The 20,184-nt window shown below is 36.1% G+C and overlaps 1 protein-coding gene across 2 annotated transcripts in view; it reads right to left on the reverse strand.

Moving 5' to 3' along the window:
- The window catches only part of faf1 (Fas (TNFRSF6) associated factor 1), a 120,612-nt gene that overhangs the window by 81,027 nt on the left and 19,401 nt on the right, over positions 1-20,184 (reverse strand). For both annotated transcript variants that reach the window (XM_031900950.1, XM_002931419.5), the window contains exons 3-7: positions 19,515-19,561; positions 17,740-17,960; positions 14,240-14,331; positions 10,816-10,907; positions 3,975-4,080 (exon numbers count right to left, since the gene is read on the reverse strand). In XM_031900950.1, the coding sequence (XP_031756810.1) occupies positions 3,975-4,080; positions 10,816-10,907; positions 14,240-14,331; positions 17,740-17,960; positions 19,515-19,561 (558 nt within the window). The remainder of the gene's footprint in view (positions 1-3,974; positions 4,081-10,815; positions 10,908-14,239; positions 14,332-17,739; positions 17,961-19,514; positions 19,562-20,184) is intronic.

Genomic DNA, 20,184 nt, shown 5'->3' on the forward strand with positions numbered 1-20,184 from the left:
TCTGGATCATATATCCCATACCTATAATGTAATTAGTTAAATCTCCTGATAAAAAAAATATAAATTAGGGGATCAGGAATCCATAATTTGGAGGGGGGAACTGTATTAGGATAGAGGTATGGGACCAGTAATCCAGAATGTTCAGTACCTGAGGTTTTCCATAATTTGGATCCCTATACCTAAAGTCTTCATAAAAATAATTTAAACATTAAATCATTAAATAAACCCAATAGGATTGTTTTGCCTCCAATATTTTGATGTCTTACAGCTTTTTTTTACATTACGTATATGATATATACATACACATGAGGAATAAAGATTCACAAACTTTTTTTTATTGCTAGAATTAAACTAGCAAATAACACACCCTGATCATTGATTAATTGATTTATTTATTACTGGTTCTTCAGTTGTATTATTTTGCATAATGCTGCATTTGGCAATTGCTACAGGTACCAGAGATGAGTACAGGTATTTCTAACTATAGAGGGAGTGTATATGTTATTAAAACATCCAAGATGAGAGAATACAGCATACAGGCTGGCAAAGACACGTGTGCTGAAGGACAAGTTTTGATAAAGCATTGATAATGGGCAAGTTATAGACAACATGCTCAAAAAGGTGCAAAACCATCTGTCTTCTGTCATAGAAAGTGTTTCACGTTGAAAAGGGTGATAAAATTTTATACATCTACAGTAATAACAGGGTTGAAAGAACCGAAGTAAGTATTCTAATTATCCAAGGTAAACAGAAGCAGTCTGGGGAAAACGCGGCCACATTCATATTAAAATGGGAAGCCGCTCTTTCAATCAATGTGATTCATCCCCAAGCTCAATGCCATACCACACTAAACTCAGTCAACTGTTGCTCTTGCTTATATATTCATACTGCTTTAATAGTGCTCTTAAAAAAAAACTCCAACTGGCTTTCTATACACCAGCGATTCTCACACATAATGCACTTTTTGAAAAAAAGAGAAAAAAAATCAACACATGATATGAAAGGCTTTCGAGTCCTTTTCATAGCACTTTTTTATTTCTGTTTGCAGTAATCTGCCTTCACTTTCTCATTGCTACAGAACAAACAAGGGGGGAGAGAGCTTTCAAAAGGGGCTCAGTGTGTAATGGCTCCTCTAGAATTAATTTAGCTGCACCAAATCCATTGAGCACCCAGGCTTCCACCCCCTCCTCACTCCTCTCAAATCATTTTGAGATGAGTTCAGCCCACTGCCTTTGTAATCCCGGCAAAGCACTTAAAGTGCTCAGTAGGTGTTCATCGCGACCATCTGGTCAAAAGCAAAACAAGCTGCTGATTCGGTCTTTGAATAGAATGAAGCAAGTGTGAATTAGTCTCTTCAATTAGCACGATTACAACCTGTCAAGTACATATTGTTAAGTAGGATTATTACTGTACTGGTCACCATTGCAATTATTCTTCCATTGCCTTCTCCTGGTTATCATACCTGGGCTGAGAACAGTGAACGATTGGGAAAGACTCGAAACAGATAAATGGATATGCCAATAGCTACTTCAAACTTTCTGTAACATTAAATATGATAATATGATACAAGACAGGTGCATTCAAAAATACATTTATGATGAGTCAAAGAGATAAAAGAAACACTACCATTAAAGTGGATCGAAACCACCCCCCCCCCCCCCAAAAAAAATTCTGCATTTTTGCAAATTTTTTTTTTTTTTTTTTATTAGATATTAGCATTCTTACACTGTTAACATTTTTTCTACATCAGTTTTGAGCTGCTTTACTGGCCTTCAGAGGGTTAAGTTACTGATGCAGACGGCATCTCAGGACACAACTCTGCACAGGTTTCTATCTCTCTCCGTTAGATTTTAAATAACGTTACATTATTTTCGAGTGGAAGTTTAGATCCCTGTTAAGCTGCTGTTTCTCTATATTTACAACAAATGGAGAGTATTGTGGAAAAATATCTAGTTTAAATAGTATGCCTTTAACTAATATTACAAAACATAGCAGATTAAAACAGTTTTAACATTTAAACGACAAAATAAAAAATACCATACAAAAAGTGTCCTTTATACACACACATTCAAAGGTCAGTCTTGCATATGTATATCTTTAACCAGTCATTCATGCAAATGGGAACAGAGATACCAAGGAGTTATCAAGGAGGAAAAAAATCCATTTGTGTTGTTGTTTCTGTCTATAAGTCGGCAATGCAAAGTGAAAGTGTCAACAACTTACCTGATATCTTTTCTATTTTACTAAAAAAGTGGGGATTCTAGATTTTTCTTTCCAAAATAGTTGCTATGTGGTTACTGAAACTAAATATTAAATCAAACACAATCTATGTATGTTAAAGAGTGGGAGAGCACATGCATTAAATCAGGTAAGTAGTTTATTCAAAGCGTCTTATGTATCAAACACTAAATGATATTGTTTTGTCTGTGTGCACTGACAAACTGTGTCAACAACTGTGGCCATGAGCTATTTGCCTGTATAGAGATACAGAATCTGTACGTCACATTACGAGACTGGTCCTTTAACGTGCTACATGAACAATAATGTTTCTTTACATTAACACTTCTGAATTATTAGGCCAATTGCAATATTACCATTGGCAGCACTGTGTCATCTCTGGGCTGCAGGCTATCTTTATCAGTCTCTATCATATATTGAGTGAAATGGTCAATACAAACTTGGTTTCGACCAATACATAATATTCCATTCAGCTTTAGACTGCAACCGTGGCAAAGTGGACTCCTTTAAGCTTTCACTGCCTCGATGACACTTGTGAAAGGTGTTACAATATTGCAGCTCTGCCTAAATTGATGGTGACAATGCTGCAACCTGCATGGTGTCAGGGGGCCCCCTGAACCTTAGAAGAGTTGTTCCAGCCATGTGCTTAGTTATGTTATGTATTCTCTCTTCATTCACCCCTTGGTGTGCAGGCAATAGCTGCAAAGTGATATGCCAACTTCCCAAGAAGCCCCAGTCAAGCAGAATCTTAGACAATGATATAACTGTAAACAACAAATAATAGAAGAGGAATCTGCAAGGATCCCAAACCTGCAGAGCACAAGACAATGAGACACGGAAGCTCAGAAATGAAAGGGTTTAAAAAGCAATTTCAAAGGCGACATAAAAAAACCTGCCAGTATTATTTGTTGCCTTATGTTTTCCATGTATATTTTACTATACAAACAGTTCAGGGCAGAAGACAGTTGCACTGAATCATGTGGAGCGAGGAGGCATTTATGGAATATTAATTCTCCCTTTTAATAATTGATGTAGTCATTTTGAATCTTTCTGCATAGAATATCATGCGAGAGTAGATTGCTTTAACACTGCTTAAACATTTCAACTTGTCAGAATGGCCAACTCCATTTTTGATATATTTGCAGTATTTCCCCCATCGAAACAGTAATAATGGCAAAATAAATATGTGCCTCACTTTTATAATCACTAAACATTAATGAATATTTTATATCTTTTTAAATCTCAGTGTTTAATTTAAAAGGGTGAAATTAAGTCTCCTTCCAGCAATGTGCCAATTATCTCCAGATCAAATAACTTAGCCATTTTACTTAGCTCTATTTATATTTCAGAAGCTAATTTGGAAATACAGAAAGGTCTGATGCTCTCCTATTTAAGATCTCAGCTTAGAGTGCCCTCGTGTGGTCTGAAAACCAATTTGCATGAAGACAAAAAGGCAACCCCACAATCCAACTACCTCTCAGCTGGCACTCCAGAAACAGCATGTTGTAACCACAACATAATTACCACCTGCAGTGTAACCAACAACCTGACCCTTAACAACAAGTAAATTGGTAAATTATCTTATATAACAGTATATTTTATCACTAATTAGCTGGATACTCTATGACTATTTGATTATTATTCACCGTGGTCACCACTGAGGAAGGTGATCTTTTGTGGACAGATTTACAATACACTGGGTCCAATGCTGCCCGTTCTTCCCGCTCCTTACTCACCTCCTGTATAGTACAGCTCCCAGAGAAGTTCAAGCTGTACTCCCTCTGGACTTCACGGTGTGTGATGATCAGCATATAGTTCTTATTTAATGACTCCTGCAGGGCACTGGGGAAGCAGGAAAAAGATAGAGAGTCAGGAAAGACATGTAGCAGCATGTTGCTTCAGAATCTGTAAGTCCTCAGGGAGGGTCCCAGCTTACATACAGGCAAGTCTGGGCACACTGGCAGAGCCGCTACATACTGACCAAATACAGTAAACATGACTTTTGAGCTGGTTACATCCTCAGAAACAGGGATAAGTCAAAAATAATTACACTGTCATTTCTACTCAGGCAGCACAGCATGGTGCAGCAGAGCCACAGCCTCACGCAGAACCATACTAAACCTATAGGTTGCAACAGAAAAGATTCATAAAAAAATGTAGGTATTCACTTTTTTTTTTTTTTAATGTCAAGCAACACTGTTGAGAAATCCATTAGGTGCCACAAAACAGTAGGGGTTCTAGAATACAAATAAACATACTAAGAAACTTGCACCAAATGCTATTGGTGTACAGAAGGCTTTGTCAAAGTTGTACTCCCTATCTGACCAAATACATACCCCTCTCAATTATTCCCAATTATTCCCATAATTAAAACACTTGTGTCCAACTAGGCCTTATCAATAGGTAGAAATACAGGAGTATAAAAAAATTCAAAATATGGCAATGCAATTTCCCAAAGGGTCCTATTTAAACAAACTATTTTTTTTTTTTCCACTGGTTAAGATTTTAGAACCACGTTTGAGTTCTGTGGGCAAACAGCATTAAAATCCAGTGGTTTTACAGCACAGGGCATTTCAGGTCAACTGTGTATTTTCTAGGAGAAAAAGATCCCAGACAAATAAATGTGCAATATTTAGCTTATCTCTGCTTTAGTTGGGACTCTTTAACACAGCATTTCTCGCTCAAACTCAAGTCATTAAATAAATCTAGTACAGAAGTTAAATAATATACATTTAACGATTTTACTTGCAATATTGTAAGATTTAAGATTAATAAATATGTATTTATTGTGCAGCTGATTAAAATACAATGTCAGTGATGCAATGTACATTCTGAAAAAGGATACTAGATTATTACTGACCATTAAAAATACTTAAGTGTTGACCAGATTTTTATTACATAACCACAAATTTGTATTTAATAATATATATGGGTGTTGCCAGAACACAGGTATGGGACCTGTAATCCAGTCTACTAAAAAAAAATTTAAGCAATAAGTAAACCCAATAGAACTGTTTTACCTTTTATAAGGATTAATTACATATCAGATGTGATCAAGTACAAGTAACTGTTTTATTATTACAGAGAAAAGGTTTTTTAAAATCAGAATTATTTGCTTATAATAGAATCTATGAAAGATAACAGATCTTATACCTGTACTTGTTTTGCTAAGATAAACTAAAATAGCATACATGGATTTAAATCAATCTGTCCCCTCAGTGGCCAAACTAACATGAGAATGAGTGCTCATTTTTGCTATACTGTCTGCGCTATCAAGCACATTTCTTCCTTTTTTGAGAAAAGGTATGAAAACACACCCAACTAGTTGGTATAATGCTTAAAATGACAGCAAATGCTGCAAATGTGAAAACCGTATATGCTTTGTATTACACAACACCATACAGGTTTATGTATGTGAACTGTGAATGGCAGTATTAGAGAAACCTGTCACAGGTAATTACAGGCATGGGATGTGTTATAGAAAAATCCATTATCCAGAAAGCTCTGAAACATGCAAAAGCCATTTTCTTTCTCTCTGTAATAATAAAACAGTACCTTGCACTTGATGGTTTGAAGGTACTTGAATATAAATTCATGTTGCAAAACAATCATATTTTTTGTTTGACTAAATGGTTTTTGACACATAAAGACTTGGTACTCCAAACTACAGCAAAAAAAGCTGACAATCCAAGCACTCCAGGTAACAGATCCCATATTGTATATCACCTGAGACAGGAATCGACTGTTAAAGTTAATATATTAAAAGACCAAAAAAAAAATGAATGCTGTAGACTGCAGCAGTGAATAGGTTAACACTTTTGTATCTGATGTAACAGTTAGATGACACAAACTGCACTTGGTCTGTCTGCAACACCACAGTATTTTTCCTTTAATTTAAGTACACTAGGATTTCCAAATCAAACACTGCCGAATCTGCCAATTAAATTTTCTGTTTTTTAAGCTTGCAGATTTATACAGGCTCATGTCAGCCAGGGATCAAATTTACTGTAATTATGGCTTATTTACATTAACACAAAATAATACATCAATATGTAAATGTAATGTTTGTTGTAGCTAATGCCGTAAGAGATGGCGCATTTGTTTCAAGCAGTAATCGCTTAAATTCTGGATAGCATGCAAATCTCAGGAGCCTGCATAAACCAAATCACTTCCATGAATGCCTCACGGAGCAAGAGGCTTACACAGAGCACTTGGCTCATTACCAATCTAGAGATGCTTGCTGATGGAACAACCATGCCTTGCAGTAACTGCGGCAAATCTAAGAGAAGGCACAGTTGCAAATATTTCCTACTTGCATGTTATTTCAAATACAAGAATGACATTAACAGATTGCTTTCCTTTTGTCATACACTAATTGCATGAACAAGCTGCTATCTTCTATTTAAGAATACCCACAAGCTACAATAGTCATTATTAGTTCTTGTGCCTGCTACCCATATGCACATAAGGCACAGAGCCTCCACAAGTCATAGGCAGTACACGCCATCATCTGTTTATTTTCATTTAAATACACACAGAAAGCGTGTTGGCATAGTTTCTTGTGTGAACAGATCATTAGACATAAACATCCTTCTTATGCCCTGTCACGTCTATATGCAGCACATGCTACATTACATTCTTCACGCATATCTGAATATCTAAGGAGAAAAAACACGGCAAGCAAAACCTCAGATAAAATATTTCCCCCCTCAAGATTTCAAGATAAACCCAATTAAATGTAGGTTTTTTTTTCTTGGCATTTGTACTATGATGTACAATTTCTGGTTGGCATAATAGGAATTTTATACAAGTTAAATATCATAGCTGAGCAGAGAGCTGTGAGCAGCCTTTTGCAATAATAAACGTTAGCAGTGTCACACCATCAAGCACTTACCATTCAGTGACACATTTTGTAGGGCTCTGTTACATTTGTTATTGGTGTTATTTGTTATTTGTTATTAGGACCATTAAGAAAGGCTGAGCCCCACTATGAATTTTATAATTCATAGCAGGTATTCAATCTATTATACTGATATCCATTATTCAGAAAGCTCTAAAATATAGCAATATCAATTTCCATATATCTATTTAAGTAAGCCATTCTTATTTAATGATTACCTTTTTCTTTGTACCAATAACAAAAGTACCTCAGAGTATGGTATCCCTTATCTGAAAGCCCATTATGTTCTAAATTATAGGAAGGCCATCAAATATAGCCCATTTAAAGCAATTAATTAAAATTTTTCCAAACGATTACCATTTTCTTTGTAATAATAACCCAAATTACAGAAATATGTTATAAGTGGAAAAACTTAGGTCCCAAACATTCTGGATTTCAGTTTCTATAACTTTATAAATCTATATTGATGGCAAAAAAAAAAAAAAATCCTATTTTTAAAAAAAAAAATTTTGTAGCATTTTAAGTATTTTTAATTGCCCTAAGCCATGGGGCTGCATTTTACAAGACCCCTTTTCCAGAAAGTCCCAGGTCCCAAGCTTTCCAGATAAAAGATCTAATCACAAACATCCAATTCAATCATACAGCAGTTAACTAGGCAGGTATTTCCAATGGACTATGAACGCAAGGCAAGACTGTAAAGTAATGGAGGTGCGCCACCTGCTGGTTTTTAAGCAGCATAACTTTTTACAAATAAATATTACTGTGTTATGTAAAACATTCTACAAATAATGCAGTAACCAACTACATTCTTGTAGTAAACACAAAAAATAAGTAATTAAAAACACATTTTTGTATTCATTATAAACTAGTCTAGTTTATCTAGTTTCATGCCACCCATGGACACTGCAGTTTAGTGCCCCAATGCGCATGTTTGAGAAGAGAAATTAAACAAGCATATCTAAGTATCAGACTTCTTATCCAGAAACCCATTATCCAGAAAGTTCCGAATTACGGAATGGCCATCTCCCATAGACTCCATTTTAATCAAATAATTCACATTTTTAAAAATGGTTTCCTTTTTCTCTGTAATAATAAAACATTACCTTCTACTTGATTCCAACTAAGATTTAATTAATCCTTATTGGAGCCAAAACACTCCTAGTTAGTTTAAATAATTTATTTTAGCAAACTTAAGGTAGGAGATCTGAATTACGGAAATACCCCTTATCCGGAAAACTCCAGGTCCCGAGCATTCTGCATAGCAGGTCCTATACCTGTACTGTAAGGTCTTTCAAGTCAGAGCCTACTTTCAGGCATTCCTAATGTAAAACATGGCTCTTAAATAAAGATTTTACAAAGCTCATCATTTATTTACTGTCAAGTGTTCTTCATCCCTTGGTGTTGCTCTAAGGCTAATGCCACACGATGCGTAGGGCGGATATTTTCAGCAAGCGGAAAAGCTCTTGCTGAAAATTCCGCCCTAGGCTCCTACATGTGCATACACCCGAATAAATGAGATATGCTCGGGTACAGGCACATGTAGCCGATATACGCATAAAAATGCGTTTTTATGTGTATATCGGCTACATGTGCCTGTACCCAAGCGTATCTCATTCATTCGGGTGCAGGCACATGCAGGAGGTGTAGGGTGGAATTTTCAGCAAGCGCTTTTCCACTTGCCGAAAATATCCACCCTACTCCTCGTCTGGCATTAGCCTAAAGCATTTTACCAATATCTAAAATTCATGCTGGATAGGATTATCAGGTAATTAAAAAAGGACATTTCCATAAAGTGTAATCTGTAACTTTTAACATTTTTATTTAGAATACACTAGATTCAAAGGAATGTTTAATATTCTAGTCAGTTTTGCTATCATTTCATCCTAACCTATGGCACAGAAAAGAATGTACCCAAAACTATGCCACTAATCTCATATTTTTATCTAGTGGATCAAGGCTGCAGAAGAAAGGCCCTGCAGAATCTGTCTCCGATTTGCATCAGGGGATAAAAAAAAAAACAAAATCATTCCTGTCTCCAAAATATGAACCAGGAGTTTCTCAGATCATGTCCCTACAATATGCACTTGACATGTATTTAGCTGCAAAGGTATCCAGGTCTACGGAGATCATCTACAGAGTGCATTCTGTAATCACTCTCAGCTGTGGGAGAATCAGGATTACGCAGGCATTTACTTTAATTCACCATAACATCTGCCGCTAACTGCAATTAAAACATACACCCTATAACTACACATGCAATTTTTTAAACTAACACAAGCGCTTTCCCTTTTTATGGGGATGCAACCCTGTAAATTACTGCACTGACTTTATAGGACAGGGCTAGAGGACACAAGAGGCAGGTGCCTAGGGCACAATGGTGGGGGGCACTGCCATGTACCTTTTCTGCCTGCCTTCACCTAATTTTATCCCCTTTTTAAGTCCTGGGAACTCATAGTCACACATACTGGCGCATGAGTTGGAGTGTGGGGGAAATCAGAGCAGGGGATTAGTATTACAGAGAAAATGGTAATCATTTGTAAAAATAAGAATTGGCCTTGGCTGCCAAAAAATGGAGACACATAGCAGTGCTGGGCCTAAGAAAAAATGATTTCTTTCCCCAGACATCCCATTCTGTCAGAGCAGGGTGCAAGAAAAATTAAAATGTAAACATGATGTGTAAGCTGATGCCCACCAGCTAACTTACATCCACATCCTCTTGAATGCTTTCTGACAATTCCTTGTACCTCATCAAACTAACAAAAGGTGCTTAAAGAAACACTAACATCAAAAAATGAAAATGTTTTAAAGTACTGTAATTAAGTATTGTAATTAACATATATGGACATATTTATTATAGTGTTTAACCAACATTACTGGTGAATAAAGATCTGATTGACTGCTACGGGCAACTTCACCAGTAATGCTGGCTTACACACTATAAAAATTATGCCTCATAATTTGCAGTTGCCCTGCACTGTTAAAATCAGTGTGTTTGCTTCAGAAACACTACTATAGTTTATATTAATAAGATGCTGAGCAGCCATTTTCAGATTAAATGGATACCTCATGGCATTCTTGACGTTTTGTCGCCTGCCCTAAAGCTATAAAGTGCTTGCAATCATCCTGTGAGCCACCACCATTAAAAGGCACCTATGACCTAAAATTGCTTCTCTATACTGGAGATTTAATTGCTTCTCCCCACAATATTTTTCTAAGAGCACCCAAACAAGCATTCTGGGCTCTGCAGGAGCAAGTATGCTGCTGCACAAGTATGGACATTATTAGTGAGTGCCCAAGCCAGCCTGTTTTGCGCATGTGTGACACAGAATGGTCAACAGGGCACTCAATCCTAAATTAAACACATGGATGATGAAAGATCTGGGAACATGCTCATCATGTGCATGTGTGCACCTCAACATGGCCGTCCATACCTGTAGTTCCCTTCTCAGTGCTGATATTTTGAGTTGCTACACAACAGGGTGGGTGAAGGCAGGGGCAGTTTTTTGGTGCTTCTCTGCTGTCTATATTAAGGAAATACTGAATAGATTAAATGCCCTGTGTGCCTTCAGCCTGGGATATTTTTTAACAGCCTTTATGCAATTTATTCTACACATAGCATATATAAAGGCTAATATAATGATTAAAATAGGTAAAACATATTTAGTGTTATACTTTACCTGGACTGGCTTGAAAGAGAAGGAAGTTGTAACTCAGGGGTGAGGACATAAAGGTTATTATTTTTTGGCAAGTGAAGATTTCTCAAAACAGTCTGGGGAAAAAAAAACATCATCAGTTACATAAAAGCATTCTAGTCTGGGCAATCTGGCAAGCAACATGATAATAAAAAAATTATGACATGGCTTACAGTATGTTTATTCTGCTAGTTGTGCAACCCTTCAATGACCATATCAGATTAAAAAGATATCACAGTGGCGGCAGACATTTCTGTTGTATTTGTCAAGTGCCCTTAATTTCCAGAAAGTCTCTACTTTGAGTTCTGTCCCTGGTCCCAGGACCAATAGAAATAATTCTCCCAGTCTTACTTCTCATCTTCTCCCACATCTTTAGTTTTAAAGCTGACCAAGTGCACAGAAAAACGCCAATTATCTTTTAAATGAAATCAGTTCTCACTGTCTAATCCTTTAAAACATATAGGCAACTAATAAAAGCTCCTCTTCGTACCTTAATAAAAACTCGGGGAGATTAGTCGCCCGCGAACAGGACGAACAGGGAGATTTGTCGCGGGCGACTAATCCCCCGTGTGCCAGAGCCCTAAGTTAACATGGAACATGGGACATAAGGAAAGCATGTCACTTTAATCACTAGTCTCAGATCTGCTGATACATTTGCTATACAGGGGGCTTACTCTCAGACTTGAGTTCTGCTCACCACAGACATGGGCAACACTAGTGCTTTTATACTGAAGGGTTCTATCTTGGCAGTGTCTGGCTCCAGAGATGAGGTGCAGGTCACACAGGTAACATTCAAGTCACTGTTAAAAAATGGTAGCCACCATGTTACTTCTTAAAGGAACTGTTCAGTAAAAAAATTAAACTAGGTAAATAGATAAGCTGTGCAAAATAAAAATTGTTCTCAATATAGTTAGTTAAACAAAAACATAATCTAGTCTGGAGTGAACAGATGCCTAACATAATAGCCAGAACTCAACTTTCAGCTTTGCAGCTCTCTAACCTGTTAAAAGGCAGTAACCAATCACTGACTTGAGGGGGGGGGGGTCATATGGAACGGAACAGTTTGCTGATCAAAAGCAATCTAACTGGACAGTTATGTCTAGTTGCTGATTAACTAAAGTGATAATGTGATTGTCTAGTTAAGCAATTTAGGTGATGTGGGGATGTACTATATCACAATAAAGAAAAAGTAAACCTTTTATTTAAAAATCCCTAAAAGCATTCTAAACAACCCCCATAATGATATACCCCTCTCCCTATATTGAGTCTAATGTCCTTTCTAAGATGAAACATGCTGCAGAAATCAGTCACTTCCGTATCTAGTGTGAAGCTCTGCTAACTTCAGTATAATGAGCTATGTCATTTCAGGGTCTGTGTAGAGTTTAGAGTTACACAGACATATTTGCCCTTTAAGCATTTAATTAGAAAGGTATTTTTACAATGCATGTCTTATATTGCATCTGAGGTATACTATATACTCAATATTTGCATATAAGAACGTGGAAAAAAAAAAACCTAAATGAGGCAAAAAAATATATATGGAGCAGCGTACTCTATATTAAAATTGCCTTTAGGTCTGTAGGTTTCAAAACCCCTGACTTGAAAAAATGACTTGAGGAAAAAGAAAGAGTTAGCCATTGATTGCAAATGAAAAAACAAACAAACTGTGGAAAATAAAAATGGAATAAGTATTTAGTGATCTAGCAAATATCCTTGCACAGGTATGTAGTTGCAAGTTGTTGTTACCCTGGCTTAAGGTCAGATTACCCTGATTCAGGGTCAAACCTTTCTATGGCACACCTACTGTTTAGAGATTTTTCCGATCAGTATTTTTCTTTAATTCTGAAACATCAGTTCAGTTCAAGGCTATGAAGAGGAGCTTTTATGAACAGTGTGTATCTTTTACTAGAACAGCCCTTTTATTCAGCTATTTAAAGCTGTGGCTTCCCAAAAATAGCCCAAGTGTCCCTTGAAATGATAGGTCTGCATACTGGAAGGCTCTGTTTCTGTAAACACACTAAAATGCCACTAACTCAGATGCTATAACTAAATATCCATTAACATTCTGTATACTGGAGATTTAAGTAGACCCATGTCATACAAAAACCATAAGGTGTCCCTGCAGTATTTATGTGAAATTTGTGGCAATCGGTTATGCATAATTAACTGCCTAAAAACGATCACATTCAGATTAGTTAGCAATGAAACCTGCATGGCGACAAATGCTTGTGCTCAGGATAGGCGCTGGATGAAAGCAGCATTTCATGGAGAGGACCACCCAGAGGATAGGAGGGTGACAGTAATATTAAGCTGTGATTTACAAATCTGTAAAGCCCACCTCCTTTCCAAAGAAAACTATTATTGCTGTTAGTATATTTCTTTGCTGATGCATAATTTTTCATAAAGGCTACATAGGTTTTAAATTTTACATGACTATATGTCTATGACTTATTTATTTAATTCCTTCTTAATATCAACCACAGCTGAGTGAGTAGAAGCTTTCAACTTCCTTTCAGTCTTAATAAGATGTATGTGTTGGAAAGCATAATCATATTACAACATAAATGCAATTATATCTTTATTTGGGAACAAATTAGGAGCTTTAGACAAATGTAAAATGGGAACACTCACTATTGTAAAGTAAGTCCTCTAAATTGTACTGATCCTAAATAATTATTTTAAACAATAACTTTTATTATAGTTTTCGTATTGTTTTTGAGATATGAATGGTTTATTAGTGTGCTTTCTCAACCTTAGGTTTTCCTGCTGCAAACATGACATCCATGCTGTGCTTTGTCAGAAGTGTATAACAAATTGCTTATGATGAAATCAGTTAGAGTAGGTGAAATGTGTCAGGGAGAGGTCAGGAAGCATGTGTATGCTGTAATTAAATTACTGTAAGAAATGAAATCTACAGAGTAGAGGATTTTTATAATACATTATTATTCCCCTTATTCTATTTAGATAGCTGAGGCTTTTGGCACACTCACTCTGCCCTGAAGTGAATCCACATCTGTAATCTTAATGTTAATAATAACATAGTAATTAAGGTTGCTGTATAAAAATCTGTGACCATACACACACAACGATATTATCGTACAAAACGATATTCGGTGCATGTATGGTGGGAGACAACGCGACCGGTATTGGCAAAGGCCTTGGATATTGGTTGTCTTGCCAATCGGGTGGGGTGGAAAATTTTGATTGGGCACCTTTGCCTAGTATAGGTCAATTTATCACAAACTAAAAGTAAAAAATTAAATATTTATTTAAATAGATTTAGAGATAATAGATATTAGATGCCAAAATATAATATGTTTTACAATATTTATATAGTCATTGGCATGTATAAAATATATATTTTACTGAACCCCACCAGACAAGGGAAAGTTTTATATTTTATACTCACGCTGTCTTCCACATCACCAGATTTCCAACCCTTTAACAGCATTTTAGAGGCAGGGATTTGAAGTTCATTTTCTAAGATTTGTTTGATGTCCCCTGCAAAAAGAAAAATAAAGAAAAATAACAAAAGCCATTTAGTAAGAAGCACTGGAAACAGAATTCAATGCTTTGCTTCGTTTGCATCTCTATGCAACTGTATGTTCCAATTTACCACTGAATGGGAGAATTACTACACTAATATCTGAAAAAGTTAAGGAAGGTTGGATAACAAAAATACGAAAAGAGTTAATATATTTACACAAATCAAAGTAACAGCATAGTGGTGGCACGCTGTCATGCCCTACCACTGCTCTTACATTTTAAAACAAACACAGTGGTTTGTTATGTATAGCATAGTCATTTTGTCCACAATCTCGGTGCCACTCGTTTAGTTAAGGGACGGACTATATCCAATGTTACAAAGTGAGGCCCTGAGTAAACCCCCACAGAGAGCTGGTGTACATTTCCAGATATAAACTTACTCACAAATTTTGCACAAGTCCAAAAATATAGAAATATATAGAGATGGGAAAAGTGAAAAAAGTTCAAAGAACCACCTAAAGGAATAGTACAAAAAGAGGGAGCGGAACCCATACAGAAAAATGTATTACTAGAGCAGATAATCTGAAATGGCAAAGAAGTAAACAAGGCTGCTAAGTAACCCTTTATTAACTAGGAAATAAAGAATGGCAAGTTACACACAATATAAAATCCATAAACTTTATAAAAGAGGTATCCCTGCATGCACATGTATGTTGTTTCTCTATTACAAGCAGCTGAACTGCAGCTTTTTTTTAATAAATTCCTTGTCTAGTTAAGCTCCACCCCTACTGCGCATGTTCACTGCCTCTGCTCCAATTAAAACTAATCAGGCATGCACAGTGGGCAACTCTTCGCGTTCATCATAGTCGGAAAGAGATGACTGCTCAGAAAGGAAAAGGGGGCAGAGCTTCATGCTAGAGAAGGGAGTCAGTAAAAGAGTTGTAGTTGAACTGGCTTTTATACGGAAACTACAATGCCCCTTCTGCTTTCTGCTGGTGTGTGACAAGCTCCGCTCCATTGTCTATGTGTAATGGGGAGGGGGGAGGGAGAGCCCTTAGAAGCAGGCAGGCACGGAAAAGCTTAAGCTGGCCTGCTATTTAAATTCTTCATGGGAAGAGCAGAGAGGGGGCACAGCCCTTTGAAGTAGGCAGGCAATGGAAAGATCAGTAGGATTTATGTAGAGAAACAGGACTTTTAGGAAAAAACAGTCAACATGACCTATAGGTAGGATTGGAAGTAGGTTCATGTTTTTATAAGAAATTTTTTGGTGTCAGTATCACTTTAAGATTAAAAAGGTTTAATTGATATATATTGATATATTGTAAAGTTGCTTAGAATTATATTTTCTTCCATTATGCAAAAATCAATTCTGTGCACACTAAAAGCTTTCTCAAACTACATTAAAAAAAAATAAAAATATATATATATATATATATATATATATATATATATATACTTCCAAGTAAATGCCGGCACTCACGTATAGATAAGTTGCTGTTGCCTGGGTGCAGGTCCAAATAATGTTGAAGGTGCTTGAGAGAGGGTCAGCACTCACAGGACTTATATAAACAAATTATTTTTATTAAAGAGGAGACTAACGTTTCAGCTAGCACTCTAGCCTTTGTTGAATCCATTTTAAAACCACACCATAAGTCCATAATTGTAAGCAATAGCAAAGTATACTGTATTATTTTAACTGTATGCATGACAATATATATATCCAACACACTTTTTGATACACTATTTAGACACAACTAAGCTTTACTTGACTCAGCTTGCTTCCCTAAAGACAAAAATAAAAATCCCCCAGGTTCTAGCAATATTTATAGCTATTAGCTTGCATTTATGGTGGGACCACATATTATAAGCAAACAAAAACTGCCCCTCTATATTCACCCTTCCCTGATCAGCGTGCTACTATTAGCTTTTTAAACGTCACCATTTTCTATAACAAAAAATACACAATGTAATTGTGACAGCAAAAACAAGATACTTCCTACTGCCAATATAAAGAACATTTTGTTTTCTCTTTCTTTGGAAAATTAATAGCAGGATTCTGACCGTAGCAGAAGCAAATGTACAGAGTACAGTACATTGTGCAGCAAGCAGGTCAGTATTCTCCCAGTTACTGCATCATAAAAACTACACTGTATTAATCTGATGCAGAACAGAAGTAAAGGAAAACTGGTGAGGAAAGGGCTCAAATCTTTATACCTTTCAAAGAATTCAGAATTTTTAACGGTTATACATAGAGAATGTTTTTAAAATGCATAACAATTAATTGTAGTCACTGCTTTTTACAGCTCATATTGCTAAGCAGGTTTTAGGTTTTTTACTATATTGCTGTGGCAAAGTGCTAAAGGCTTATTTGTTTGTTTGCTGGTAATATTGTATGTGGTCACATCATAACTGCACCACACTTTGTTGAAAACATGTCCAGTGGTGAGCAGTCACCCCTCTTACCCACTTACCACCAAATCTGCAACTGAGATGGGGAAGTCCTATTACAAACAATTTTGTCCTCAGAGGTAAACATAGGTCATATCTTTCCACTGATAAATTCAAACTTGTGGAGTTGTCTTTTGGCAAATTTTGCACCAAAATCCCTGAACAGTTATCGACTCTCACATGCTGTGGCTCTGGTTTATCAAGATTTGTAAAAATGTACCAATCCTTTCAGACTGAACAATTTACTGCCCAAACAAATTGTCCTTTATCCCTGCAAGGTTTCAGACAGGTGGTAAAACTTAGCAGTGCTGCAGAGCAGTGCCAAGCTCTGTCGTCTGTCTCTGACGTTCAACTGCTCAAAAAAAATTCTAAGAATCTGGCACAGGCACAGAGTTTGAAACATGTGTAGTTAAAACTTTCCTGTCAGGTTAATGTTGCTGACAGTCAGGAAAGTTTTGTTATATGGGTAAAATATCAAACTGCTGAAAGTCCTTTAGAATTCCCCACATATTTCATGCATCTAGAATGATTCACCAATGAGAATCTTGCATTTAATGTCATGCAAGCCTGCAGCATGATGATTAGCTGTTTTTTTTATTTTTAACAATGGAAAACAGGCTGATTTTTAGCAGCTGGAGTGTTTGGCAATATATCATGTGGAAACCCATTGTCTTCAAGTGATTGCCATAGTAGGCAGCTTAACATCAGTATTTTCCCTATGCGTCATTGCCCTTAAACACAAACATGCAGTCAATGCCCAGTCTCAACCCTAAGATGTATTTTGTATTTAATGAGCTATATCACAATCTGCATCATGAATAATGAGCATATCAGGTGATCACTATATCAGATCAGCTTGCCGATATACACAGCAAAGTTTCCCAGGTCCCCTATAAAGCTTTGCTAATATCTGACACTCAATTGCTTAAGCTTTTTTCCTTACCTACAGCAAATTGCTTAAGCTTCATGTCTTACCTACAGTGCAGCTGTCTTCTAGAACTACATCCGCTGTTTTGTCTCTGTACTCAACGTTAAAGTTCAGCATTCGTGACAGACGTTCAACAATCTGCCGGGACGGAACCACAGGACGAAAAGCTGAAGTGGAGGATGAGGGAGGGGAAGTAGAAGCAGCCGTGGTGGCTGTTTGGGCAGCAGTACTAAATACTGGATTTGGCAAGGCATCCCCGCTGTATTCACTAAAAAAAAAAAATAATAAATTACTAAAAATAAAAAACAGAAGACCAATGATAATTCTATAATTTTGCATGAAGAAAAGAACAAAAGGCTCAATCCTACCTTCTTCAATGTCATAGTTTTTACAAGGCCTAGTAATCAATAGCAAGCAGTAGTAGTATCTTATCTGTCAATGCTAAAGTCTGGCAAGTTTCTTATACTCTACTAAAATAATTAATAAATAAATAATAAAATGTATTATCTTACAATAAGCCCCAACACCAGGTTCGAATAATAATAAATCTAAACCTTAAGATCAGAACCAATTAACAGTAAACAGCCAAAAAAACAATTCTTATCACTGCAAAAAAAATGGAATCTATGGAAGATGGCCTTTCCTAAATCAGAACTTTTTGGATAATGGGTTACCGGATAACAGATCCCATTCCTGTATATGTCTCCTTTAAAATGTGTCCCAAGCCACTGCAAGTATTGGTGTATTAGGACAGGGCAGTGGCAGTACACACAACATAAGCATGAGTTGCCTAAAACACAGTCTTGTTAAAGTTTTTATCTGATAATTAAAAGGAAGCATTACTTTGCACATATCTGTAGAAAGATTATACATTGTCTGTTTAGTTTATTCCCTGGACTTAGGTGGAGTAGAGCCTAGTATAAGGATAAAGGGTTGTGTGACTTGAATGGCTTGGGAATAACAGAGAGACAGCCAAAAATATGCCCACAGATAGTCAGCTTCTCTGCATATACAATCTTAAATGTGTCAAAATTTGCCATTTTTTGGCATTAGACTTTAATATGACATGTTTCACTGCAAACACAGACACTTGAGAATGGTTCAGTGTGATCTGAAACATGTGAGACCAATACAGATTTTGCAGCACTTTTTGCTGCTCCTTCCTACCTTCTAAATTTATGTTTTAACACTGTAAACATAGGGTTGCCTGAGCTCCCTCATTCTTTCTACTGTTTCACCATATAAGAGGGCTCCACTGGAAACCAGCACATTATTATTATACAAGTCACAGCCTTTACGTAAAACATGAAATATGCACTGTTCAAAATTTTTGAGAGACGATTCAGCAGCTTTTTATGCAAAAATAGTACTAAAGGTCTCAAAACAGTGATTATCGTTTATGCATTTGGACTGAACCTTTGCTGCACTATAGTAACCCATAGCAGCCAATAAACAACAACCTTCAAGTCCTGTAGCGCAGTTAGAATTATATCATCAAACATCAGACTAGTCAATACTTTAAACTGCACCAGGAAAAATCTACAGGCGAAGATGGTAAAAACTATTTTTGTTATATTGATAAATGATAAATGATGAATTTTGGAGGTGCTTTTATGAAGTTATTCACTGAAAGTAAATATCTGTAAATATACCTGCGCATTATACACATGTTTGCAAAGCTCATGGAAACAGACTCGTTTATGCACATGATTTTTTTTTTTTTTTTAAACATTTTTACTTTTAATTTTTAATATTTAAAAGGATATAACACAGATATGCATATATTGGTTCAAGTTATTTGAAAAGTTGTGGTTATACATACCTCTGTAATATACCATTTTCCTGTGGTATAACGCCATTTATTGCTGCCTGCAAATGAAAGAGACATGTCAGTATAAGCCAGCTTACCCGATAAGCACAGAGGGTGTGAGGTAAGGAGCATACTACAAATAAGTTATTCAATTATCCTAACACCCAGACATACTTTAAGTTTACAAAGTAGAAGAGATTTAGGCCTTGATTTATGAACAGTTTTTTTTTATTATTTTTGTATCTTTACATTTGCATGCATAGTTTAAGCAATATGAGCACATTATAATTAATATTACTATGCCATTTTTAACATTTCAGGGGTCATTTACTAACACTGCAATTTTCATGGGTTTTTTTTAAACCACAATCAAACTCATTTCCACAAATGTCAGTCATTTATCAAAAGATTGAAATTGAAAAAGTATAAATAAACAAAGATGAGGAAAAACGCAAAAACTGCAACTTTTTTGTATTGTCACACAAAAACCGTTACTTTTTCATAGTCATACAAAAGCCACAAAGCAAAGAAAGATCTTCCGTTGTAAGGGGCATCTGCCATTGACTTATACATGATCTGAACAGGTTTCAGATGGCGTATTTTTGCATTAGAATTTGTCAATTGTTGCATAATACATTGCTAAAGAAAAAATGAAATAAAACGAGATCGAAAAAACCCCCCA

Source organism: Xenopus tropicalis, chromosome 4 (genome assembly GCF_000004195.4).
Source record: "Xenopus tropicalis strain Nigerian chromosome 4, UCB_Xtro_10.0, whole genome shotgun sequence".
NCBI lineage: Eukaryota > Metazoa > Chordata > Amphibia > Anura > Pipidae > Xenopus > Xenopus tropicalis.